Source organism: Oryctolagus cuniculus, chromosome 20 (genome assembly GCF_051225735.1).
Source record: "Oryctolagus cuniculus isolate XC-2025 breed Fujian yellow rabbit chromosome 20, ASM5122573v1, whole genome shotgun sequence".
Taxonomy (NCBI): Eukaryota; Metazoa; Chordata; class Mammalia; order Lagomorpha; family Leporidae; genus Oryctolagus; species Oryctolagus cuniculus.
In genome coordinates, this window is record NC_142886.1 from 50,995,185 (window position 1) to 51,020,692 (window position 25,508).

General features: G+C 56.8%; 1 protein-coding gene across 14 annotated transcripts in view; it reads left to right on the forward strand.

Moving 5' to 3' along the window:
- KLC1 (kinesin light chain 1) overlaps positions 1-25,508 on the forward strand; it is a 53,690-nt gene that overhangs the window by 17,244 nt on the left and 10,938 nt on the right. For 9 of the 14 annotated variants that reach the window (XR_016226889.1, XM_051834848.2, XM_089322769.1 and 6 more), the window contains exons 3-13: positions 1,242-1,472; positions 3,611-3,689; positions 4,603-4,828; positions 8,878-8,965; positions 9,516-9,617; positions 12,331-12,504; positions 12,637-12,736; positions 15,881-15,930; positions 16,017-16,084; positions 19,827-19,935; positions 21,508-21,669. Coding sequence is in view for 13 of the 14 variants with exons in the window: in XM_051834848.2 (XP_051690808.1) it covers positions 1,242-1,472; positions 3,611-3,689; positions 4,603-4,828; positions 8,878-8,965; positions 9,516-9,617; positions 12,331-12,504; positions 12,637-12,736; positions 15,881-15,930; positions 16,017-16,084; positions 19,827-19,935; positions 21,508-21,669 (1,389 nt within the window). In the remaining variant the exon portion in view is untranslated. The remainder of the gene's footprint in view (positions 1-1,241; positions 1,473-3,610; positions 3,690-4,602; positions 4,829-8,877; positions 8,966-9,515; positions 9,618-12,330; positions 12,505-12,636; positions 12,737-15,880; positions 15,931-16,016; positions 16,085-19,826; positions 19,936-21,507; positions 21,670-25,508) is intronic. The other 5 variants (XM_051834850.3, XM_051834854.3, XM_051834859.2 and 2 more) reach the window with 1 other exon arrangement.

A 25,508-nucleotide genomic window follows, 5' to 3' on the forward strand; every position in this document is an offset into this window, starting at 1 on the left:
CAGGCTGTCCCAGAGAGGTTCCCCTGTCAGGGCGGCCCAGGCTGCTGCCCCCTGCTGCCCGCGCGCCCGTTCCAGGAGCAGGGAACCGACGGGAAAGGCATGCCTTCTCCCTGGGGCGGCGTCCTGGGGCGGTGCACAGCCTCTCGGGACAGAGTCCTGGCCATCCAGCAGAGGTGGCAGTGGGGCTGGCGATGCTGTCTTGCCCATAGCAGTTGGAGGTGCTGAGGCCTGAGGGGAAGGTGGACGCTGGCCAGCCGCTGAAGCCTAGCAGTGCCCAGGGCCACTGTCCAGAGCTGCTTGTGTCTACTGGACGCAGAGATGAGAAACCTGGAAGTCCCTGGTTTTCCCCTCCGTAGCGTCTCAGGCTGCCAGTGGGTCTGAGTGAACGCGACACACTGACCCGGGCTGCCTGTTCAGTGAACCGAGAGGGCGGAGGAGGGCGGCTGGGTCACGGTTCTGCTCTCAGAAGGAAGTGGCCTCCTGGCCCCTGGTTCTAGAGCTGTTCCTCGTCCCCGTGCTAGGACACTCAATGGATGTCGTGAATCCCATTTCCCAGGTTTGAGGTTTCACGGTGAAGTTAGTGTGGCAGATAACATGTTTTAAAAAAGAAAGAAGGAAAAGCCACCATTTGGAGTTTCAGGTTTTCACCCCAGGAAGGAGGTGATGTGATTGCCACGAGAGCAGGGGCGGGCTGCAGGTGGCTGGCTCCCCTGCCGCCCCTGCCCCTCTGCTCCTAAGGCCTGGCCGACGGCCTCAGGCGGGGCCTGGTGCAGCCGCTGGGCTTTCTGGCAGCACCATAGGCCTGTGACTGCGCCACGGCGCCCTGACTCTTGCGGTAGCCACGAATAACTTCCCTTCCCCCGGAACAGAGAGGGCTTTGTGTGGCCTCCCTAATCCAGTCCTGCCAGCAGCTGCCCACCTGCCGGTGCTCAGTGCGCACAGCCTCCCGTGTGGGAAAGGGCCTGTGAGGGTGGGGGCTGTCCAGGCAGCAGAAAGACAGCAGCAGAGTGGCAGGGCCTGTGCGAGCTCCGAGAACACCAGTGTGTTTCCCAGAGCTGCTCTGATGGGGTGATGGTTCCCGTCGCACCCACCGTGTCGCTGGTGGCCCTAGGGTGCAGAGAAGTAAACAGCAGGTTGTACTTCCAGGTGCTCTGGAGACAGTGTCCGGGCATCAGCCAGAGCAGGTGGGTGGAGGGACCTTGTTGGGCAGCACTGCAGGCCGTCACCGTTTCCACTGCCAGGTTATGATGGCTTTGTCCAATCACCTGAATGCCGTGGAGTCGGAGAAGCAGAAGCTGCGGGCGCAGGTCCGCCGTCTGTGTCAGGAGAACCAGTGGCTGCGGGATGAGCTGGCCAACACGCAGCAGAAGCTGCAGAAGAGTGAGCAGTCTGTGGCTCAGCTGGAGGAGGAGAAGAAGCACCTGGAGTTCATGAATCAGCTCAAGAAGTATGACGACGACATCTCCCCGTCGGTGAGTGCTGGTGCCGCGTGCGCGCTCGGCGTCCAGGGAGCCCACGTCCGCAGCAGCCTCGTGATGGCACCAGGGACCACCCTTCCCCTCGTCCCGTCTCCTCGGCTCCCTGCCAGTTCACCGCAGGCATTTCTCACTGTCTCAGGGTGAGGTGTGTCTTACAGGGTGGGTTCTGGGGGGGCTGTCCTCCTGCCGTGCGTTGTGTCCTCATGGAGGAGGGGCAGCCGTGGAGCAGATGAGCCGCACTCGCCGCCCTTAGGTCTCCCCTTAGGGCACTAATGCCATCGGGAGGCCCTGCTACCCTCGTGACCTCACACGCGTGGTCCGTCAGTAGCACTCGGTCTTACTAGGCGCACTGCATTTTGCCTTCCTGTTCCTTAGCTGGATGTTTGGATGTGAGAGACGCACTGCCGGGGCCTGTGGTGGGAGTGAGAGTGCGTGGAGGTGTTGGTGCCAGCTAGTGATTGCCCTGAACACTGGAAAGTGCTGAGAAGGGGAAATCTAGTTCCGTAGAGTCAGAGACTTTGTAAGCTTTTTATTTTGAAAAAATGTCAAACGTGGGAAACATGTACAGTGAGCTAATTCTCCCCACCTCCAGGCATGCCTGTGAGTGCGTCTGTCTGCACTGGCTCCAGCAGGCGGCCCTGCCACAGGCCGCTCCCTAGGATGAGGGAGGGTGTTCTGGGAAGCCCAGGGTGGGGGCAAATCAGGGAATGAATGATGGATTTTATCTATTTTTTAAAGATTTATTTGTCTGTTTGAAAAGCAAATTTACAAAAAGAGAGAGAGATACAATGAGAGAGAGAGGGAGAGAATCTTCCATCCATTGGTTCACTCCCCAGATGCCCACAGTGTTGGCTGGGAGAGGCTGAAGCCAGGAGCCTGGAAGGTAGCAGGTATCCAAGCACTTGGACATCTCCCATTGCTTTCCTGGGTGCGTGAGCAGGGAGCTGGATCAGAAGTAGAGCAGCCAGGACTTGAACCTGTGCCCCTGTGGGATGCTGGTGTTGGCAGGTGGCAGCTCAGCCCACTTGCCTCAACACCAGCCCCAAGCCAGGGGATCTGGAATGCCACAGTGTGTCATCTAGCCCCTTTGGTGCTTGTGTCCCAGCGCCTGTCACAGCACATTGGGGTCCACAGGGTCAGGGACACCTACCCCTCTCTTACCTGCCGTCTGCAGCAGTCTTCAGCCTGTCTGTCTTTCATGACCTTGGTATTTTTGAAGCAGACAGGCGGTTGTTGATACGTCAGTCCTTGGTTTAGCTGTGTCTCATGCTTGGATCGCGCGTCCCACAGGGAGTACTCTGAAACAAGTGCTGTGTATTGCCCAGATTATCCCTTCCAGAGGCGAGCTATGTCTGCCAGGGACACTGCCCGGTCTCACTGCCCGGCTGTGGTCTGTTTCTCCGATGTGCAGTCTCTGTTTGCCCCCGGCTGTCGGCAGCATCTGTGGCGACAGAGCAGGGTTCCCACCTGCCCGTCATGGTGGGCAGCAGAGGGAGGGGCCCAGTCCCTCTGTTCCCATGGTGACCACAGCTGCACCATTTCAACAGGTCTTCACATGTCATTTCCAAGTAAGATTTTAGTCCAAGTAGAGGTTCCCTGTTCAACATGAACTTGCTCAGAACACAGCCCGAGAACCGGAGGCAAGGGAATGGGGTCCTGGCTGTGCGGCCAGATCTGGCCTGCTTGGAGGTGGTTCCAGTCCAGCAAGCCTCTCATTGCTCCTTGTTGTGCTGGTAAACATGCCGAATTGTGGCTGCTCTTATATTTGATTTTAATAAAAAAAAAATACTTATTTGAAAGGCTGAGTTACAGAGAGAGGGAGAGACAGAGATCTGTCCACCGCTCACTCCCTACATGGCTGCAGTGGGTGGAGCTGGGCCGGTCTGAAGCCAGGAGCTTTCTCCAGGTCTCCCACGTGGGTGCAGGGGCCCAAGCATTTGGGCCGTCTTCCCCTGCTTTCCCGGGTGCATTAGCGGGGAGCTGGTCGGAAGCGGAGCAGCTGGGGCGGGAACCAGCGCCCACATGGGATGCTGGTGTTCAGGTGGTGGCTTCGCCTGTCATGCTGCAGCGCCGGCCACATTCATCTGAGTCCAGTGAGAATTTTCAGTGAGGGACTGTTCTCTCCTTTGTAGGAGGACAAAGACACGGATTCCACCAAAGAGCCTCTGGATGACCTGTTCCCCAACGATGAAGACGACCCAGGTCAAGGAAGTGAGTGCTGACACTGATACAAAGGTGTCCTTCCCTGAGCACACACGTGCCTGCCTCCCGCAGCGCCAGCCGGCGGGTGTGCCTTTTGCTTCCCCAAAGAATGTGCAGTCGCTTTGTTTCGCTTGGGCCATAGCAGCTGTCGGGCCAGGCCCCGGGGAGTGGGTGTGCGCAAGCGCAGGGGGTCCGTGGGTTCTCACACGTGGCAGAGGTTAGAATTTCTCTTTTTTTTCTCCTAAGATTTTTTTATTTATTTGAGAGAGAATTACAGATGGAGAGGAAAGTCTTCCATTCACTGGTTCACTCCCCGAATGGCTGCAGCAGCCAGAGCTGGGCCAGTCTGGAGCCAGGAGCTTCTTTTGGATCTTCCATGTGGGTGCAGGGCCAGAGCACTTGGGCCATCTTCCACTGCCTTCCCAGGCCACAGCAGAGAGCTGGATCGGAAGTTTAGCAGCCAGGGCTCGAACTGGCCCCCATATGGGATGCCGGCCCTGCAGGCGGAGACTCGACCCACTACGCCGCAGCACCGGCCCTGGAATTCTCTTTCTCGTTAGTCTCGTGCTGCGGGAGGTCTCAGCATTGGCAGTGGACGAGGCACCGGACGAGGCACCCACCCTGCCGACGTGCTGTTCAGCTGCCTCGGGGAGGGCTAGGCAAGGACTTCGGCGGCTGAGGGAGGAGCAGCTGCCCCGCCCTGACCGGAGTGGGTGCCGTGTGCCTGCCCTGGCTGGTGTGGGTGCCGAGTGCCCGCCCTGACCAGTGTGGGTGCCTGGCTGGGGTGGGTGCCGTGTGTGCCTGCCCCGCCCTGACTGGTGTGGTTGCTGAGTGCCCGCCCTGACCGGGGTGGGTGCCGAGTGCCCGCCCTGGCCGGGGAGGGCGCCGAGTGCCGCGCCTCTGAGGTGGGCCTCTCTTACAGTCCAGCAGCAGCACAGCAGCGCCGCCGCGGCTGCCCAGCAGGGCGGCTACGAGATCCCTGCGCGGCTACGCACACTGCACAACCTGGTGATCCAGTACGCTTCGCAGGGGCGCTACGAGGTGGCCGTGCCACTCTGCAAGCAAGCCCTGGAGGACCTGGAGAAGACCTCCGGACACGACCACCCTGACGTGGCCACCATGCTGAACATCCTGGCCCTCGTGTACAGGTCAGTGCTCGTTCTGGACGACTTTCCGACCAGCCTGCCCGCGGGCACGAAGTACCCTCCAAGCTGGGCGTCTGCGTCTGGTCACACGGCGGAGGTCAGTGGAAACTCTCCCTAGCAAGCTCTGTGGCGAGGACGGCCTCGGGCCGGCCCTGCCAGGGCAGCCCTGCCTCCGCCTGACTCCCCACGGGCTGTGCTGCAGGGTCTGTCGGTCCGGGCGTTTTCCTGGGTGCCTGTCGGTGCCCTGCCCAGAGCCTAGGTAGCTCCCTTGGGACCCTGGGACCCGCTCGCCTTCACCGCGTGGACGCTCCCTAGGCCTTTTGTCTGCAGCAGAGACCACGCCGTGTGAGGGAGGGCACTTGGCCGTGGCGCCCACTGCAGGAGAGGCGGTGGCCTGGGGGCGGGCAGCGTGCTGGGAGGGCCTGGCAGAGGGACCGGAGCCTGAGCAGGGCCGGGGAGGGCGGGCCGTGATGCTGGAAGAAGGCAGGACGCAGCCGTCCCTGTGGGTGGCCGACGGCTGAGCCGGGACAGCGAGCGCTCTGGCTGTCCCACGCTCCGACTGCTCTCCTGTTGCAGACGTGGACTGTTGTGCATGTTTATGTAGAAATTCTTTAGTCAAGAGTGTTTGCTTTTAAGATCTTGCTAGACTGTGCTAGGTTTCGTTCCAGAAAGCTTTTTTTAAAATTTAATTATACGCCTCCTAGCGCCATGTGTGCGTTCCTGGCCAGCAGTAGTTATTACCCGTGGAAGCGAGCTCAGTGGACGTAACCGGGTTCTTCCTCTTCTTTTTTTTTTTAAGATTTACTTATTTACTTGAAAGTCAGAGTTACACAGAGAGAGGTAGAGACAGAGAGAGAGAGAGAGAGAGAGAGGGGTCTTCCATCCACTGGGTCACTCCCCAGATGGGCACAGTGGCTGGAGCTGCACTGATCTGAAGCCAGGAGCCAGGAGCTTCCTCCAGGTCTCCCACGTGGGTGCAGGGGCCCAAGCACTTGGGCCATCTTCTACTGCTTTCCCAGGCTGTAGCAGAGAGCTGGATCGGAAGTGGAGCAGCCGGGTCTTAAACCGGCATCCATATGGGATGCCAGCACTGCGGGTGGCAGCTTTACCCGCTACGCCCCGGTGCCGGCCTCTGTAACCGGGTTCTGTCGTCGATGTCCTGGGTGTGCACATCACACTGCATGGCCTCTCTTCCGTCCTGAGTTCTGTTACACTGTAAGAGAGACTTGCAAAAGACCTGATGGGTGTGTGTTCCGGAGACAGTGGTGTGTGGACGCCTGGTGCCTCCTGGAGGCAGCCTGGGCAGCGTCGGCCTGAGGAGCGGAGCCCTGGCTGAGGCTTCCCGTGCTCTCCGTCCTCCATGAGTTTCCTGAGGCCTTGCTTATTTCTCAGTTAGGACTTTCTTTTTCTTTTTTAAAAAAGATGTATTTATCTGAAAGGCAGAGTGACAGAAAGCAGCCATGACAGCCAGAGCTGAGCCAGACTGCAGCCAGGAGCCAGAAACACGGATTCTGTCTGGGCCTCCCACACAGGAGGCAGGGGACCACGCGCAGGGGCCGTCCTCGGCTGCCTTCCCAGGCTACTTAGCAGGGAGCTGGACTGGAAGTGGAGCAGCCGGGCCTCAGACCAGTGCCCCGTATCACAAAAATGGCCCAGGGTTTATTGTTCACAGGGTCCACTTTGCTTTCATTTGGAATTTTGAGTTTCTTGGTGGGCTTGTGCTGGGCTTTATTTCTGAGATCCTGATTGGGCAGATCTGTAGAGGTCCAGGTGTCCAGCAAGTTCCAGGTGAGGTGGTGCAGCTGTCTGGGGCCGCACCTGAGAGGCAGGGCTGTGACCTGGTCGTTGGCGGGTTAATAGTCCCAAGAGTGTTAGAGCATGTCCCAAGTGTGTTAGAGCGTGTCCCAAGGATGTTAGTGCATGTCAGTTTCAGCAGTACTTACTGTAACTCGTCTTAGTTCTCAACACACTTTTAGGTAACTTTCTTTTTTTTAATGGTGTTACTAGTTTTTTTTTTTTTTCCTCACTTATTTGACAGGCAGAGTTAGAGAGAGAGAGAGAGAGAGAGACAGAGAGACAGAGAGAAGGGTCTTCCTTCCATTGGTTCACCCCCCAAATGGCTGCTACAGCCGGCGCTGCGCCGATCCGAAGCCAGGAGCCAGGTGTTTCTTCTTCCTGGTCTCCCATGCGGGTGCAGGGCCCAATCACCTGGGCCATCCTCCACTGCCTTCCCAGGCCACAGCAGAGAGCTGGACTACAAGAGGAGCAGCCGGGACTAGAACTCGGCACCCATATGGGATGCCAGCGCCACAGGTGGAGGATTAACCTAGTGAGCCATGGTGCCAGCCCCAGTGTTACTAGTTTTTTAAAACTTTGTTTCCTATTGCTTAGTTTCACAGAATGCTCAGAACAGCTTATGATGTATACCAGAGTGGTTGGAGAAGAGAACAGTACACGAGGCCCTGCGCTGTGCACTGTGGTAACCCCGCCCTGCGACCCAGCATCCCATGTTGGAGCGCCAGTTCGAGTCCCGGCTGCTCCACCTCTGATCCAGCTCACGCTGATGCTCCTGGGAAGGCAGCGGCCCCGCCACCCACATGGGAGACCTGAATGGAGTCCCAGGCTCCTGGATTCACCCTGGCCCAGCCCTGATCATTGTGGTCTCTTGGGGAGTGGACCAATGGATGGAAGATCTTTGTCTCTAATGAGTTAACTAAGCAAGAACAACAGCTATAACATACAAGCACTTGGGTAGAATTTGTGGGATTCAGAGGTTCTGCAAACCTTGTTAATCCTGCTGTGCAGGGCAGAGCCTTGCTGGGCAGCTGTTAGCTTTCAGTTGGGAATGTGTGTGGTAGGTCTCTGGAGCCAGTTTTGCAGCACGGCGGTGGTCGATGGCACACTTAACCCAGGATGCACTGGGGCTGCTGGTTTTTTTTTTTTTTTAAAGATTTATTTTTTACTTGAAAGTCAGAGTTACACAGAGAGAGGAGAGGCAGAGAGACAGAGAGAGGTCTTCCGTCCAGTGGTTCACTCCCCAATGTGCCACAATGGCTGGAAATGTGCCGATCCAAAGCCAGGAGCCAAGAGCTTCCTCCAGGTCTCCCACATGGGTGCAGGGGCCCAAGCACCTGGGCCATCTTCCACTGCTTTCTCAGGCCACAGCAGAGAGCTGGATGGGAAGTGGAGCAGCCGGGACCAGAACCGGCGCCCATATGGGATGCTGGCGCTTCAGGCCAGGGCGTTAACCCGCTGTGCCACAGCGCCGCCCCCTGTCTTTTTCTCTGTCTCTGTCTCTCTCTCTGAAGACTTATTTATTTGAGAGGCAGAGTTACAGAGAGAGAATGAGAGTGAGAGAGAGAGAGAGAGAGAGCTCTTCCATCTGCTGGTTCACTCTCCAAATGGCCACAACAGCCAGAACTGGGCTGATCTGAAGCCAGGAGCCAGGAGCTTCTTCTAGGTCTCCCATGTGGGTGCAAGGGTCCAAGGACTTGGGCCATCTTCCACTGCTTTCCCAGGCCATAGCAGAGAGCTGGATTGGAAGTGGAGCAGCCAGGGCACAAACCGGCACCCATATGGGAGGCCAGCCCTATAGGCAGCCCCCCTACTTAATTCTTACTTCACAGTGGTAAGGTAGCATAGTCAGAGTACACGTGGGAGGGCAGGGACCTGGGGAGGTTGGGCAGTGTGGAGGCCACGTGGTCGTTACCTGGGAGCCTGAGCTGAGTGCGGTCAGTCCTGTCTGATATCCACCTGCCCTCTGCTGCCGTGCCTGCCCCGTGTCGGCAGCCCCAGGACAGCCCTGCGTGGCCAGTGGTGCCCAGTGGTCCGGGTTGGGGGACCCAGGCGAGAAGTTTATGAGATCTGATTTTGTAGCTCACCTGGCTGCCAGTGCATTTAGTGATGGGTTTCCTTGCAGTCTTCCCTCCCATACATAAGAGTTTTTTTGTTTTAGTTTTAGTTTTTTGGTAACTGAAGCTTAACTTTTATGTTCATAGTTCTAAAATGATTTTTCAATGATGCAGCAGCACTCTGTGTGTTTTTCCATTTAGAGATCAGAATAAGTACAAGGATGCAGCGAATCTGCTCAACGACGCCTTGGCCATCCGTGAGAAGACCCTGGGCAGAGATCACCCTGCGGTTTGTATGCCTGGTTCTTCCCTTCTCCATGCATTTGATTTTCCCCAAGGACTTGTTTTATCCAACTCATTTTAATATTAAACTCAACAGGGAAGGCTTAGGAGCCGCCTGTCCTAGCGGTGCAGGTAGGAGGCGTCTCCCAGGGCTGGCCAGCGGCTCTGCTCTGGCATTTGCCCATGCACACGCAATCCCTTTAGAGCCACCACTCAGTGGACCACCCGCTCTGTGTTCTGATCATAAATCAAATTGCATGTACCTCTATAAATTTGTTCCTCAAGCATTTATATTTTTATTGAAATCTGTTGAGATTTGCATACAGATCTATTTTGGTTGGCTTTGTGGCTTCCAGGGGAATTAAAAAAATCATGTTGTTGACGTTGATTTGTTTACTGTCAGTGTGTGTTCCGCCGTGTTACTTGGTGTCATCTGTTCTGTGAGTTGCTGTCTTGTAACGGAAGTCCTCCTCCTCTCTGAGTACAAGTGAGTCTGTGATGTGTGAGTGCCCTCGTCCGGGTCTGTTGCTGTTCTTAGTGGCTTTCTGTACTGGCAGGTGGCGGCGACCCTGAACAACCTGGCTGTCCTTTACGGAAAGAGAGGGAAGTACAAAGAAGCCGAGCCTCTGTGTAAGAGAGCCCTGGAGATCAGAGAGAAGGTAGGCAGGAGAGCAGGATGCAGCATTCTGTGTTTAAAAGACATTTCAGAAAGTCTTATTTTTTTTTATAAATATTTATTTATTTATTTATTTATTTGAGAAGCTGAGTTACAGTGAGAGGGAGAGACAGAGAGAGAAGTCTTCCATCCGCTGGTTCACTCCCCAGATGGCTGCAACAGCCGGAGCTGAGCCAGTCTGAAGCCAGGAGCCTGGAGCTCCCACGTGGGTGCAGGAGCCAAGGACTCGGGCCATCCTCCACTGCTTTCCCAGGCCACAGCAGAGAGCTGGATGGGAAGTGAACAGCCAGGACTCGAACCAGCACCCATATGGGATGCTGGCACTGCGGGTGGAGCTCAGCCTACTGTACCACAGCACTGGCCCCCAGGCTGAAGTCTTATTTATTTATTTGAAAGTCAGAGTTACAGAAAAGCAGAGGCAGAGAGAGAGAGAGAGAGAGAGAGAGATCCTCTATCTGCTGGTTCACTCTCCAAATGGCTGCAATGACTGGAGCTGCACTGATCGGGAACCAGGAGCCTCCTCTGGGTCTCTTCTGCTGCTTTCCCAGGCCATAGCAGAGAGCCAGATGGGAAGCAGAGCAGCTGGGACTCTAACCGGTGGCGGCCAGCCAGCACTGTAGGCAGCGGCTTTACCCACTACACCACAGCGCTGGCACCAGGCTTAAGTCCTGAGAAGTGACTATTGTGTTTTGTCATTACTGAGTGTTTCCTGAAAATAGCTTGTTTAATAGGATAGAAAGCTGGGAAACAGGTGGATCAGACTCACCTGAGAGGGGTGTGTGCTAGAAAGGGCAGCCCTGCCGGCCGCGAGCAGGGGTCCTGACATCGCAGGTGTCACGGGGTCTGCTTGTCGGGAAGTTGTTCAGTTAGATGCAAATCCCCCAAGTGTGTTTATGGGGATAGAGACTGAAACCGTTATTCTCAGAACTGAAGATGAGCTAGAGTGTGGGTGAAGTCAGCATCGTGGCTATCCAGTTCTCTGCTACCTTTGGTGGTCGCCAGGAGTCAGAGCGGCGAGTGCTTGTGCCGGCAGCTCTGTGGCTGTGCGGGACGTTAGCAAAGTCGGCCGTCAGCTGCACAGCGAGTAACCACAGGCAGATTAGCTGGGCATTGTCTGCAGTTACTTATCAGTGACACTGAGAGATTGGCCACTTAGTTTTGGGCCATAATGGCAAAGAATAGGCAGAGGAAAAATGAGAAGAAGCTCATTATAAAATTGTACAGGTGATTTTCTTTTAATAATTTATTTTATTTATTTGAAAGAGTTACAGAGAGGGAGAAACAGAGAAGGAGAGAGATCTTCCATCCGCTGATTCACTCTGCAATGGCCGCAACAGCCGGGGCTGGGCCAGGCTGAAACCAGAAACCAGGAGCTCCATCCAGGTCTCCATAGCAGGAGCCCCAAGCGTTTGGACCATCTTCTGCTGCTTTCCCAGCTAGCGAAACTGGGTCAGAAGTGGAGTGGTTAGGACTCGAACCAGCATTCATGTGGGATCTGACCTCACAGGTGGTAGCCTAACCCACTGCCACAGCACAGGCCCCTGCACTGAACCTTGAACTTCTGAGTTGAAAGTGCCTCAGCAGCGTGAAGCAGTGGGTTAAAACCGCCCCCTGCAGCGCCAGCGTCCCGCATGCCGCTCCGTGTCCCGGCTGCTCCACTTCTGATCCAGCTCTCTGCCAAGGCTTGGGAAAGCAGCGGAGAATGGCCCAAGCATTTGGGCCCCTGTCACCCATGTTGGAGACCTGGGAGAAGCTCCTGGGGTGTGGTAAGGGCAGCCCGCTGCAGGGGTGAGGGGCAGGTAGGGGGCAGGAGAGGAGTTGGTGAGTGTTTATTCGGCCTTCGATACAGTGTACGCTGCAGTGAGTGGTGCTTCGGCAACAAAGAATAAGCAGGAAAGCTTGGGCAGCTGTAAAGGTGGAGAAGCGGGTGATGTGCTGGTGAGTGACTGTGGAGGCGGGGACCTCCCCTCTGAGGCGCTGAGGAGAGCCCTCAGGGTGAGCAGCTGCGCTGGGAGAGGTGTGGGCCCAGAAGCAGGGAGAGTGGTGGGTAACAGGGTCTTCATCACGTGCAGTTCCCTTGTCTGCAGAGCGCTGCGTCCTGATGGCTCAGGGCTGCCCTGGAGGACTCGAGTCAAACAGGGCAGCCGGCGAAGACGAGCACGGTGTCCCCTCCCCCCAGGGCCTGCAGTGCGGCCTAGCGGGTAAAGCTGCCGCTTACCAAGCTGGCAGCCCAGAGGAGGTAAAGCTGCCGCTTACTATGGCTGCTCCACTTCCACTCCTACTCCCTGCTCATGTGCCTAAGCAGCAGAAGATGGATCAAGTACCTGGGCCTCTGCATGTGCGTGGGAGCCCCGGATGGAGTTCCAGGGTCCTGACTTAGGCCTGCCTGGCCTCGGCTGTCGGAGCCATCTGGGGAGTGAACCAAAGGATGAAGATCTCATTCTCCATGTCTCCCTGTCTCTGTGTAACTCTGTCTTTCAAATAAGTAAATGGACTTTAAAGAATGAAAATGGGAGTTCAAAGGGCTCCGGCGCCGCTCCTCTTACTGGTGTGCCGTGGGAGCCGTTGGAGGTGTGCAGCCTGGAGGTGGCGCGCAGTCGCGTTTCCGCTTTAGAAGGAGCTGTGACAGGAGCGTGCGGAGTGGACGGCTGCAGAGACGCGAGCCTGCGTTTCTGACTGACTGTGTTCATCCCTAGGTTCTGGGCAAGGATCACCCTGATGTTGCCAAGCAGCTGAATAACTTGGCCTTGCTGTGCCAGAACCAGGGCAAGTATGAGGAAGTGGAGTATTACTACCAGAGAGCCCTGGAGATCTACCAGACAAAGCTGGGCCCCGATGACCCCAACGTGGCCAAGACGAAAAATAACCTGGTAGGTGACGGCGGGCCGTGGCGTGGCCTGGGCTGTTCTTGCAGACTCAGAGCAGCCGTAACTCTGCCTGCCCATCGGGGTGTGTGCGTTGCTGCCGTGTGAAGGACACCAAACTCTTTCTTTCACTTCAAGGCTTCCTGCTACCTGAAACAAGGGAAGTTCAAGCAAGCAGAAACACTGTATAAGGAGATCCTCACTCGGGCGCACGAGAGGGAGTTCGGATCTGTAGACGGTAAGACGCTCTCCTGACGTTCACGCTGTGACGTGGTTTGCAGCGTGCAGTTGGTGATAGTGAAGTCCTTAGGACCTTTTCCAGGGTAGAATGCGATCTGGGACCACTGTGTAGCCAAGCGCTGAGTCACCGGGTCGGGCGGCTGCGTGTCCTGTCCCACAAGGAGTCCGTGCTGCCTCTGCTCCTGCCTGCGGCTTCCTGCTCATCGGCCCCGCCAGGCAGTGGTGACGGCTCAGTGACTGAGTCCCTGCCGCCCGTGGGGAGACCTGGGCTGAGCTCTCATCCCCCTGCCCTGGCCTTGCCCTGAGTTCCAGGCCCATGGGGAGGCCACCAATGCCTGCCTCGGGCCGCACTAGTTCACCTGCCTGTGAAGCTCACAGCCGTTTTCTCAGCGCTAATGGCCACTGAAGACTTCAGATACGCCGGCGTGACCGTGCTGCACAATGACGCAGAAACAGGACGGTGGCCTGCCGTTGCCAGCCAGGCCGTGCATGCCACTGTGGAGGCACAGCAGGGGGGTTGGTTTCTTCTTTTCTTTTTAAATATAGTATTCTTTTTTTATTTTTATTTTATTTTTTTATTTGACAGGTAGAGTTATAGACAGAGAGAGACAGAGAGAAAGGTCTTCCTTTCGCTGGTTCACTCCCCAAATGGCCGCTACGGCCGGTGCACCGTGCTGATCCAAAGCCAGGAGCCAGGTGCTTCTTCCTGGTCTCCCATGCGGGTGCAGGGGCCAAGCTCTTGGGCCATCCTCCACTGCCTTCCCAGGCCACAGCAGAGAGCTGGACAGGAGAGGAGCAACTGGAACTAGAACCCAGCACCCATATGGGATGCCAGCACTGCAGGGGGAGGATTAACCAAGTGAGCCACGGCACTGGCCCCTCTTTTTTTTTTTTTTTTAAAGGCCATCATTTTATTTGCAAGAGTTACAGAGAGGTAGGGACAGAGAGAGGTCTTCCATCCGCTGGTTCACTCCCCAATTGGCTGCAGTGCCGGAGCTGTGCTGATCTGAAGCCAGGAACCAGGAGCTTCCTCTGGGTCTCCCACGTGGGTACAGGGACCCAAGGACTTGGGCCATTTTCTGCTTTCCCAGGCCATAGCAGAGAGCTGGATCAGAAGAGGCGCAGCCGAGACTCAAACCAGCGCCCATATGGGATTCCGGCACTGTAGCCAGCAGCTTTACCTGCTACGCCACAGCGCCGGCCCGGTTTTTTCTTGCCTGGGGGGTCTGTAGAAACCACTTTTGAAAAATCTTCCAAAGGTGTCCTTTTTTCTGGGTTGTTGACGGGAGCGGTCAGTCTCTGCCGCAGGTGTCGTGGTGCTGGGGTGCGCGTGGTGCAGGCCCGGCATAGCCCTCGGTGCCCAGGTCCGGAGGTTCCGCCCTGACCTGATGCAGAGGCTTCGCTGAGCCTTGGGTGTCCCTAGCCCATCTCCTTAATTAATGCTGCTCCTCCCAAATCCTGCTCTTGGGGTGGACGGCTTCCTTGCAGGTGGCTGGCTTCTTCCTGCTAAACGCAGCTGTGTGCAGTTAGCTGAGCTCCAGTTAAAAGCAGTTTTTCTCGTGATTTATTCTCTGTGCGCGTGAAGCATGGGCTGATCAGGCGCTCCTTCCTGAGGCGGGTGTTGGTGGGAGGGGTCTGTCGTGGCTCACTGTAGCCAGAGTGCATTGGGTCCCAGCTGTGCCAGTTAGGGGGTATATTTGTACTTGTGTTCTCACAGTGGAGCTAGTTTACAACCATTATTTAAAAACACTTGTACTCTTTCCCTCCTAAGATGGGAGACCAGGATGAAGCTCCTGGCTCCTGGCCCAACACTGGCTGTGCAGCCAACTGGGGAGTGAAGCAGCAGATGAAAATCTCTTTGACCTTCTTTCTTTCTTTTTAAATTTGTTTATTTATTTGAAGTCAGAGTTACACAGAGAGAGGAGGAGAGGCAGAGAAGGTGGGGGGTCTTCTATTCACTGGCTCACTCCCCAAATGGCCTCAATGGCCGGAGCTGGGCCGGTCTGAAGCCAGGAGCCTCCTCCAGGTCTTCCACATGGGTACAGGGGCCCAAGGACCTGGGCCATCTTCTACTGCTTTCCCAGGCCACAGCAGAGAGCTGGATGGGAAGTGGAGTAGCCAGGACTCGAACCAGCGCCAATATGGGAATCTGGCACTGCAGGCGGTGGCTTTACCTGCTCCACCATAGCGCCAACCCCTCACCCTCGTTCTATGCTACTCTGTCTTTCAAATAAACAAATAAATTAAAAAAAAAATACTTTTATGACCAGTGGTAGTAGTTGTTAAGCATTAAGTCATGTGTTAGTTACTGAATAAACAGATTAAATGTGTGCTCTCGTGTCACTTTGTCAGCAGTACTGTGACTGATTCCATTAAAAATATTTTTATTTGAAAGTCATAGTGACAGAGCAAGCTCCCAAATGCTGATTCACTCTCTAGATGTCCCCCAAAAGCAGGGCCTGGGCTAAGTCAAAGCCGGGAGCTAGGAACGGGTTCCCTGCATTGACGGCAGGCACCTGGCTACTTGAGGCTACCTCTGCCTCCCACGGTGCGCGTTAACTTGAAGCTGGGATGGAGCGCGAAGCTGAGACTCACACCCCGTGCTCTGAGAGGGTGCGGGTGTCCCAGTCTTAGCTGGCATCTTCACCGCGCTGCCCAGTGCCAGTGCCTCCTCCGCTCTGCGCCTGTTCGTTTGCGTAAGTGAAACCGTGCTGTCCGCATTCGCACTGCTGGGAGCAGCAGGAGCTGAGCTGGTGTCTGATGAGGTCATGCCTGAAACGCGTACGGGTTCGTGCCTCTTCTGCTTTGCTGCACTGTCTTCACTGCTCTTCTCAGACTTTCGTGTAGTGGCAGATTGTTGAGATTCTGGAGTTCCCAGTGTTAGCCAGACGCTGGCGTTTACAATGTTACGAGTAAGCTCTAGCACTGGGCAGGCTGTCCTGACTCCGTCTCCTTGTCCCTCGGCACCGTGTCTGGCCCGACAGGCTGTCTTCCAGGGCGCACTGGGTCTGTCCAGGTTGTAAGAAGTAGGGTCCAAGAGGGTCCTACAAAGACTGAGCCACGCCCTGAGTCACTGAGACCAGCAGCCTCGGTGCCGCGTGGTTCTGTCGCGCTCCAGTTGAACCTGTTTCTTCTTCCCTAGATGAAAACAAGCCCATCTGGATGCACGCTGAAGAGAGAGAGGAGTGCAAAGTAAGGACGCGCTACTCAGGCCTTCTCTAAATTGCTGTACTGCGTTCAGGGTAACTGCTCACCTCGCACTATGTGTTGTCAATTAGGGGAAGCAGAAGGACGGCGCGTCTTTCGGAGAGTACGGCGGATGGTACAAAGCCTGCAAAGTCGACAGGTGAGAAAGCCACAGGGCTCCTGGGCAGGCTGGGCAGGAAGCTCCTCGCGCTGATTGTCCGACCTTGTCCCCAGATTCCAGTAGCACGCCCACCGTCTTTGTAAATTAGGCCATTTACAGACGCAGAACTCACTGTCCGTCAAGCGCACTGGAGGACGGGAAAGCGGCTGCTGTGTAGGGGAGCAGTGCGCTCGGGCAGCCCTTTCCGGTGCGCAGCTGTGACGCCGCCACGGTGCTGACGCAGGCATCCTCCCCTCACTTCCATGCTGGGAGTGCGAGCCGGTGTGGCTGCCGGTCCCTCCGTGCCCTCTGAGCCGGTGTGGCTGCCCGGTCCCTTCGTGCCCTCCGAGCTGGTGTGGCTGCCCGGTCCCTCCGTGCCCTCTGAGCCAGTGTGGCTGCCCGGTCCCTCCGTGCCCTCTGAGCCGGTGTGGCTGCCGGTCCCTCCGTGCCCTCCTGTTGGGGGCTCAGCCCGGCCTGCTGCCTTCTTCACTTTCCTCGTCCTTTTGACGAGGCCTGCTGGCATCTGCTCAGGAACCTCTCTGGAATCAGCATCCCACCCTGGGGCTCCCCACGGCACTGACTGTGCTGCGCTGCACACGTAGACCCCGCGCTGCACACATAGACCCAGTGCTGCACACGTAGACCCCGCGCTGCACACATAAACCACACGCTGCACACGTAGACCCCGCGCTGCACACGTAAATTACACGCTGCACACGTAGACCCCGCGCTGCACACGTAGACCCCGCGCTGCACACATAGACCCAGTGCTGCACACATAGACCCAGTGCTGCATACGTAAACCACACGCTGCACACGTAGACCCCGCGCTGCACACGTGGACCCTGCGCTGCACACATAGACCCCGCGCTGCACACGTAGACCCCGTGTTGCACACGTAGACCCAGTGCTGCACACGTAGACCCAGTGCTGCACACATAAACCACACGCTGCACACGTAAAGCCCGTGCTGCACACGTAGACCTAGTGCTGCACATGTAGACCCCGCACTGCACACATAAACCCCGCGCTGCACACATGGACCCCCTGCTGCACATGTAGACCCCACTGTACACATGGACCCCGCGCTGCACACGTAGACCCCGCGCTGCACACGTAGACCCTGTGCTGCACACGTAAACCCTGAGCTGCACACGTAAACCCAGTGCTGCACACGTAATCCCCGTGCTGTACACATAAACCCAGTGCTGCACACGTAGACCCTGAGCTGTACACATAAACCCCGTGCTGCACACATAAACCCAGTGCTGCACACGTAGACCCTGAGCTGTACACATAAACCCCGTGCTGCACACATAAACCCCGTGCTGCACACGTAGACCCTGAGCTGTACACGTAGACCCCCTGCTGCACACATGGACCTCCTGCTGCACGCGTAGACCCCCTGCTGCACGTGTAGATCCCGCACTGCACACGTAGATCCCGCACTGCACGCATAGATCCCGCACTGCACACGTAGACCCATCTGAATGTGCATTGTATGCCACAGCACATTACATCTTTGCATTTATGTCTATATTTTGAGTGTATTTTTGAAGATTTATTTATATATTGGAAAGAGTTACATGTAGTGAGACAGAGACTTCCATTCTCTGGTGCACTTTCCAGATCGCACAGTGGCCGGGCGGGGCCAGACCAGAGCCAGGAGCCGGGAGCTCCATCCAGGCCTCCCAGGGGTGCAGGGCCCTGAGCACTCGGGCCGTCCTCTGCTGCTTTCTCCCAGGCACCGTAACAGGGAGCTGTATCGGGAGTGTAGCAGCCGGTACTTGACCTGGTACTCAATTGGGATGCCAGTGTCTAGTGGCACCCCCTGTGCCTCAATGCTGGCCCCAAGTTTGTTTGTTTAAAAGGCAGACAGAGCCGGCACCGCGGCTCACTAGGCTAATCCTCCACTTTGCGGCGCCGGCACACCGGGTTCTAGTCCCGGTCGGGGCGCCGGATTCTGTCCCGGTTGCCCCTCTTCCAGGCCAGCTCTCTGCTGTGGCCCGGGAGTGCAGTGGAGGATGGCCCAGGTGCTTGGGCCCTGCACCCCATGGGAGACCAGGATAAGTACCTGGCTCCTGCTATCGGATCAGCACAGCGTGCTGGCCGTGGCGGCCATTGGAGGGTGAACCAACGGCAAAAGGAAGACCTTTCTCTCTGTCTCTCTCTCTCATTGTCCACTCTGCCTGTCAAAAAATAAAAAAAATAAAAAAAAAAAAGAGGGATTGTTCACTTCTCAATCCTTTCTATAAAAAAAAAAAAAAGGCAGACAGAGAGAGAGACCAGTCCACTGATTCATTGCCCAAATGCTCTGAACAGCCAGGGCTGGGCCAAGCTGAAGCCATGAGCCTAGCACTCTATCTGAGTCTCCCGTATGGTGCCAGAGAACCATCACCCACTGCTCCTGGTACACACGGTAACAGGAAGCTGGCACCAGGAGCAGACTGGATATCCTGGCCTGGGCATTCTGATGTGGGGTGGGCATCTGGCTATTAAATTTGTTTTTAAAGATTTATTTATTTATTTGAAAGACAGAGTTACAGAGAGGTAGAGAGAGAGAGGGAGGGAGGGAGGGAGGCAGGGAGGGGCTTCCATCTGCTGGTTCACTCCCCAGTTGGCCACAATGGCCGGAGGTGTGCCAAACCAGAGCTAGGAGCTTCCTTTGGGTCTCCCTCGTGGGTGCAGGGGCCCAAGGACTTGGGCCATCTTCTACTGCTTTCCCAGGCCATAGCAGAGAGCTGGATCAGAAGAAGAGCAGCTGGGACTCGAACCAGTGCTGTATGGGATGCCGGCACTGCAGGCGGGGGCCTTACCCGCTGTGCTGCAGCACCGCCCCTTCCATTTGTGCATATTGTCTGCACGTGCTTCCATCTTAGTCATCATCTCAGAGACATGGGGTGCTTCTGTGCCTCGAGTGCTGCCGTTAGCGGAAGCAAAGCTCTCGAGGCGCACGTGTGTCTGCTCCCGTGGGTGTGGGTTCACTTCTGCGCCCTGCAGAGCAGGATCGCGCCGGCCTGTCTGCAGGGGGCCTCCTGCCCGCTTCATTCACAGGGGACACCCCCGGGCGGGCTCCGGGCTGCCCCGCTCTGCCCCTTGGTGCTGCAGAGAGAGAGACGTGAGCGCTAGCATGACCCCAGCACCCCTTGCTGCCTGCACACACCAGCTCTGCCTGACTGCCACACAGAGCCGGCACAGACACCTGTGTGGACAGTGCCAGTGGTGTGTGGCTGTGGCCAGGGCCTGGAGGGAGGAGTGTGTCCCCTGCCTCAGAGGCTGCCGTAAGCAGTGTCAGGGCTGCTTGAGCTAGATGGACTGTAGACTTCACTTCTGGAGTGGAGTGCCCGGAGGCTGCAGTGGGCCCTGCCCACACGTGTCCACCCCGGAGGCTGCAGTGGGCCCTGCCCACACGTGTCCACGCCAGAGGCTGCAGTGGGCCCTGCCCACACGTGTCCACCCCGGAGGCTGCAGTGGGTCCTCGCCACACGTGTCCACCTTGGAGGCTGCAGTGGGTCCTCACCACACGTGCCTGCCCCTGGAGGCTGCAGTGTGCCCTGCCCACACGTGTCCACCCCGGAGGCTGCAGTGGGCCCTGCCCACACGTGCCCGCCCCTGGAGGCCTCAGGGGTCCTCACCACACGTGCCCGCCCCTGGAGGCCTCAGGGGTCCTCACCACACACGTCCGCAACCTTGGGGGTCCCAGGGCTGCTCCCAGGGCTGCATGTGCTGTGCTTTCCTGCAGCCCCACGGTCACGACCACCTTGAAGAACCTCGGCGCACTTTACAGACGTCAAGGCAAATTTGAAGCTGCAGAGACACTGGAGGAAGCTGCCATGAGGTCACGCAGACAGGTGGGTGGGTCCCCTCCGGCTCCCACTGACCTGTTGGAGCTCTGAGTCGTTGCTGCTTTTCAGTTGGAAGGTAGAGGCAGAGAGAGAGCTCCCACCTGCTGGTTCACTGCCTGAATGCCTGCAACAGCCGGGGCTGGGCCAGGGCGGGGCCAGGAGCCAGAGCTCCATCCTGGTCTCCAGCACGGGGGCAGGGCCCACGCTCTGCTGCTCTCCCAGGCGCACTAGCAGGAGCTGGATTGGAAGTGGAGCAGCTGGGACTCGAACCGATGCCTGTGCATCAGCGTCGCAGGGGCAGCTTAACCCGCTACACGCCAGTCCCTGGAACTTTTTTAATGCTTGTTTCTTTGCATGACTTTGAAAGTTTGATTGAGAAATAGAAAATTTTGACTATTTTTGTTAGTACAAATAAAAGACCATTAATAAGATACTGAGCACGAGCAGCAACAGCAAGATCTGATTGTTTGATTCCCCAGAATTCACCCTCTGAGGGCACCACGAAGAAAGTCAAACCACAGCAGAGCCCAGGACTCGAACCAGTGGGAGCCTGTGTGGGACGCTGGCACTGAGGCTGCGGTTTAACCCGCCGGCACCACAGCGCCTGCCCCTAGTCCAGTAATTTCTGTGTTATTGGAAAGAAGAGAATATTATCATATTACGATTCTGATTATCAAGTACAGTTGAGTCACGTGGTGTCCATACCCCTGTTCTCTAAGGCAGTGTTTGTTACAGGTAGAACGTTTCATTTATGTTACCTTTTTTTTTTTTTGTCAGCTGTACTTAGAAGTAACATTTGTATTTCAAATACCCGAATTGCACTGTGTCTACATCTTTCCATCCCTAGCTCTTCCCGGCCCTCCTTTGAGAGGTGGCGTTGATGTCTGTAGATTCGTGCATTCGTATCTTGGGAACAGCAGGGATCTTCAGTGTTATGAAAATAATACATGTGACTTCACAGTTCTTGCACCAAAGTAAACCTGTTTTTCTTTCATTTCCCCATAAAAAAGAAAAAAGTGAAGGGACAGCCCACTCAGCGGCGAAGCTGCCTGCAGGTCATTGCTGGTGGTCAGTGTCAGGTGTGGAGACGCCTCTGACAGCAGCAAGCTGCCCCTCGCGCCCGCTAGGATGGCCGTTGTGAACCACGTGGGACGTCACAGGGGCTGGGAGGGGCCTGGCAGCCGGCGCCCTCGTGCTGCCGGGAGGGAGAGCAGTGGTGCAGCACCGTCTGGTTGCTTTGTGCAGTTGCCGAGCGTTGCTTGGCCGGGGGACCCAGAGGGTGGAGCACGGGCTGGTCATCACTGCAGGGGGCCGTGCCCAGTGGTCTCTGCAGACACTGGACTAGGCGGAGGTGCTGTCTGGGTCGCGGTGAACTGTGTTTTCCAAGTGGATCTGCAGATGTCCAGCTCTGGGCCACTGCCGCGGAGGGGCCCACGCCCGTGGCCACCCTGGAGGCCTCTCCCTCCCCTCGGAGGAGCCGCTGTTGTCATGTGTCCCTCTGGAACTGGGGGTTCCGATTTTCCCAGCGAAGTGAACGCGAGCGCTGACGCGTCCCGTGCTTCCCGTCCTGGCCCGCAGGGTCTTGACAATGTTCACAAGCAGAGAGTGGCCGAGGTGCTCAATGACCCTGAGAACCTGGAAAAGCGCAGGAGCCGCGAGAGCCTCAACGTGGACGTGGTCAAGTACGAGAGCGGCCCAGACGGAGGGGAGGAAGTGAGTATGGGCGTAGAGTGGAACGGGGTAAGTACAGCGCGGCGCAGCCTGGCAGCGCTCGCCGGGCCCCCGCCCCTCCGTGCCAGGCAGTCGCCCGCTCTCGGATCAGCTGCTGCTTTCGCTTCCTTAACTTGCGCTCGCTCTGTGCGTACTGGAAGGGGTGCTTTCTCAAGCGGTCGTGGGCGCTGTGTGGCTGAGTTCTGAGCACTTAATGCTAGTGAGTGTCCTTGCTCCAAACTGTCATCCTTAACCTGATTCACGTTAACGCGGGGTCAGTGTGGCGGACAGCTAACTCGCGTCTTTAACTCACCCGTTGGGTCGCTAACTACAGTGCTGCTAACCTCCGGGCGGGCGCTGCAGGTCTGAGGAGTTCAGGAGGGGGGCCGTAGGGCAAAGCCCTGAGGTCCTGCTCCCCCCTCTGCCTCAGCTCTGGGGCTGTGCCGGGTGCTGACCGCTGACACAGAGTGGGCCCCTGAGCCTGGCCCAGCCCCGGGTCTCTCCCATGCGCCTCTGAGCTGTTTGTCCAGTGGTTGCCAGAGGGCCTTTAGCGAGTGAGTGGAACACACGGGTAGCTTCTGTACATGGAGTGGTGGCTTTGGGATTCTGCCCCTACCGGGCAGGCTGAAGGCAGGCCCCACCGGTTCAGGTGCACGCTCCTCGTCTTGGAAGCTGCATTTGCGCAGCCTGATTAGCTGTAGTAGTGGTTCTGGCCTTTCTTGCCGTCTGCTTTAGTGTGTGACTGCAGCGTGTTCTCGGGATTTCCTGTAGCTGTAGCTGGGTGAGGAGCTGGCGTTTTGTAGGAAGTGTCAGTAGCAGGTCCAGGGGAGCTCTCCCACCGTCTGTACCTGGCTGCTTTCTTGCTCTTTCCTGTGCCGAGACAGCCAGTGAGTGTCTGCTCTGACCCCCCCCCCCCGCCCCGGGTCCTCTGCCCCCCGCTGCAGCCCTGCAGAGCCCCGCGCTGCTTCCTCGACCCAGGGTGCAGCATGAAGTTTAGAGGAACCTTGTTGAGACAGATTTCTAGTCCACATTTATACATCACGCGAGTCAGTGTGTTGGGAGGCTCGGACGAGGGAGGTGTGCGGAGGGGCGTGGGGCTCGTGGGCTGTCGCCGCAGCCCTGCACGCCTGTGCCTCCCCACCCTGGCTCCCTCTCTGGCCCTGACACGTTGTGCACGAGACGTCGGGTGCTGCTCCTGAGCAGCAGGACGGCGCCCTCGGCTGCCGGGGGCCTGCGCTCCGTTCCCGGAAGCCACCCCAGGGCAGTGGCCGCTGACCCGACTGCGCGTGCGGGGGCTCCCGCGGGGCTGTGGCCTCTGGAGGGGCCGACAGGCCGCGGGGCTTCCCGGGAGGGATTTTCCAGCTGAGGGCGTGAGGAGGCTGTGCTGCGCTCCCCTAAGTTTGATTGAATTTTATTTTCGAAGCCTGCCTTTGTGTCTTAGAAGAGGCAGAGGTGGCAGTGTGCGCCTGCGCCTCCCCTCAGCAGCTGGGTTAGTGCGATGGAGATGGAGGGGCGCGGGAGGCGAGCGGGAGCCGGGGCCGCCGCGCTGCGTCCCCTCCTGCTGTGTCCGCACCGAGGTGAGACTGGGAAGTTCCTCACGCTGTTCTCGCACAGCAGAGTGCGCTGAGATGGGGGACGTTTGAGAGCCGGGACCGCTGAGGCCGGCGCTGTGGCACAGTGGGCCCAGCCTCCACCTGCAGTGCCAGCATCCCACATGGGCGCCAGTTCTCGTCCCAGCTGCTCCACTTGGATCCAGCTCCCTGCTAGTGGCCTAGGAGAGCGGTGGAGGATGGTCCAAGTGCTTGGGCCCCTGCACCCGTGTGGGAGACCTGGGAGAAGCTCCTGGCTCCTGGCTCTAGCCTGGCCCAGCCCTGGCTGTTGTGGCCATTTGGGGAGTAAACCAGCAATGGTAGACTCCTGTCTGTCTCTCCCCCTCTCTGTGTAACTCTTTCAAATAAGTAATAAAGTAAATCTTAAAAGATAAATAAAAACCAGTACCAATTCAGCTATTGATAGGTAGGTGTACATCAAGATTTTTTAAAATCGGGAAATAAATTAATTGTTGAGGTAGATGTTAGTGCTGTGACCGTCATCTCTCTCTCTCTCCTTTTTTAAGATTTTATTTGAAAGACAGAGTTAACAGAGAGAGAAAACGCAGAATGATTGTGTATTCCTGGTTCCCTGAATGGCCGCAATGGCTGGGGCTGGGCCAGGCCAGAGCCAGGAGCCAGGAGCTTCTTCTGAGTCTCCCATGTGGGTGCAGGGGCCCAAGCACTTGGGCCATCTTCCACTGCCTTCCCAGGCTGTTAGCAGGGTCCTGGAGAGGAAGTGGAGCAGCCGGGACTTGAACCATCGACCACTGGGATCCAGCACGACAGGCAGCAGCGTAGCTCTCCGTGCCGCAGCGCCGGCCCCGTAACCATCGTCGCAGTGCACAGTGCGGATTCCGAGTTTTATTAGAGTAGCTTCATTGTTCTTATTATAATAAGAACTTATTATGCATCTATAATGAGAAAATACCATTTAGATTGCACCTTCTGTTGGGGTTCTGCATACGATTTTTTTTTTTTAATTTTTTTGACAGGCAGAGTGGACAGTGAGAGAGAGACAGACAGAGAGAAAGGTCTTCCTTTTTGCCGTTGGTTCACCCTCCAATGGCCGCCGCAGCCAGCGCGCTGCAGCCGGCGCATTGCGCTGATCCAAAGGCAGGAGCCAGGTGCTTCTCCTGGTCTCCCGTGGGGTGCAGGGCCCAAGCACTTGGGCCATCCTCCACTGCACTCCCTGGCCACAGCAGAGAGCTGGCCTGGAAGAGGGGCAACCGGGACAGAATCCGGCGCCCCGACCAGGACTAGAACCCGGTGTGCCGGCGCCGCAAGGTGTAGGATTAGCCTAGTGAGCCGCGGCGCCAGCCCTGCATACGATTTTAACCCTTTAAGAAAGGATTTTAGTGCTTTTTAAAATGTTGCAAACTGCTGAGAAGACCTTGTGCCACAGTGTGGGGCGGCTCCAGACTCAGCAGAGGTGCGGGCAGGGGCTGAAGTCACTGTCAGTGTTTCCACCTCGTGCGCGCAGGGGCCCAGCGCTGGATGCAGCTGCTGCCTTCCCAGGCTCATTAGCCGGGAGCTGGACTCGCTCCCAGGCTCTGAGAATGGGACGCAGGCGCCTCAGGGGAGGATTCACCTGGTGTGCCACTGTTGGGGAATGAGATGATTGCAGTTAGAAATAGATGCATTTTAATGTTTTTTGATTTTTTTAAGTTCTGAATTTAAAACTTTCTGAAGAATTTTGAAGGTGACCAAGATATATACCACAAAGAAATAAATATAAAAGATATATATATATAAATGTAAAAACACGAAATCATCAGAAATTCTGCTGTACATAGATAGTAGCTAGCACTGTGTTTTTTTTTTTTTTTTAAGATTTATTTATTTATTTATTTGAGAGGCAAAGTTACAGAGAGAGGGAGAGGGGGAGAGGGAGAGAGAGGGAGGGAGGGAGGGAGACAGAGAGAGAGAGAGGTCTTCCATATGCTGGTTCACTCCCCAGATGGCCACAATGGCTGGAGCTAGGCTGATCTGAAGCCAGGAGCCAGGAGCTTCTCCTGGTCTCCCATGGGGTGCAGGGCCCAAGGACTTGGGCCATCCTCCACTGCCTTCCTGGGCCACAGCAGAGAGCTGGATGGAAAGCAGCCAGGACTTGAACCGGCACCCACATGGGATGCCTGCACTGCAGGCGGCGGCTGGGACTCAAACTGGTGCCTTTATGGGATGCTGGCCCCATAAGCAGGAGATTAGCCCACTGTGTCACAGCCCAAGTCCTCACTGTGTGCATTTTTAATCAGTTCATTGTGCGATGCATTTCTGGTC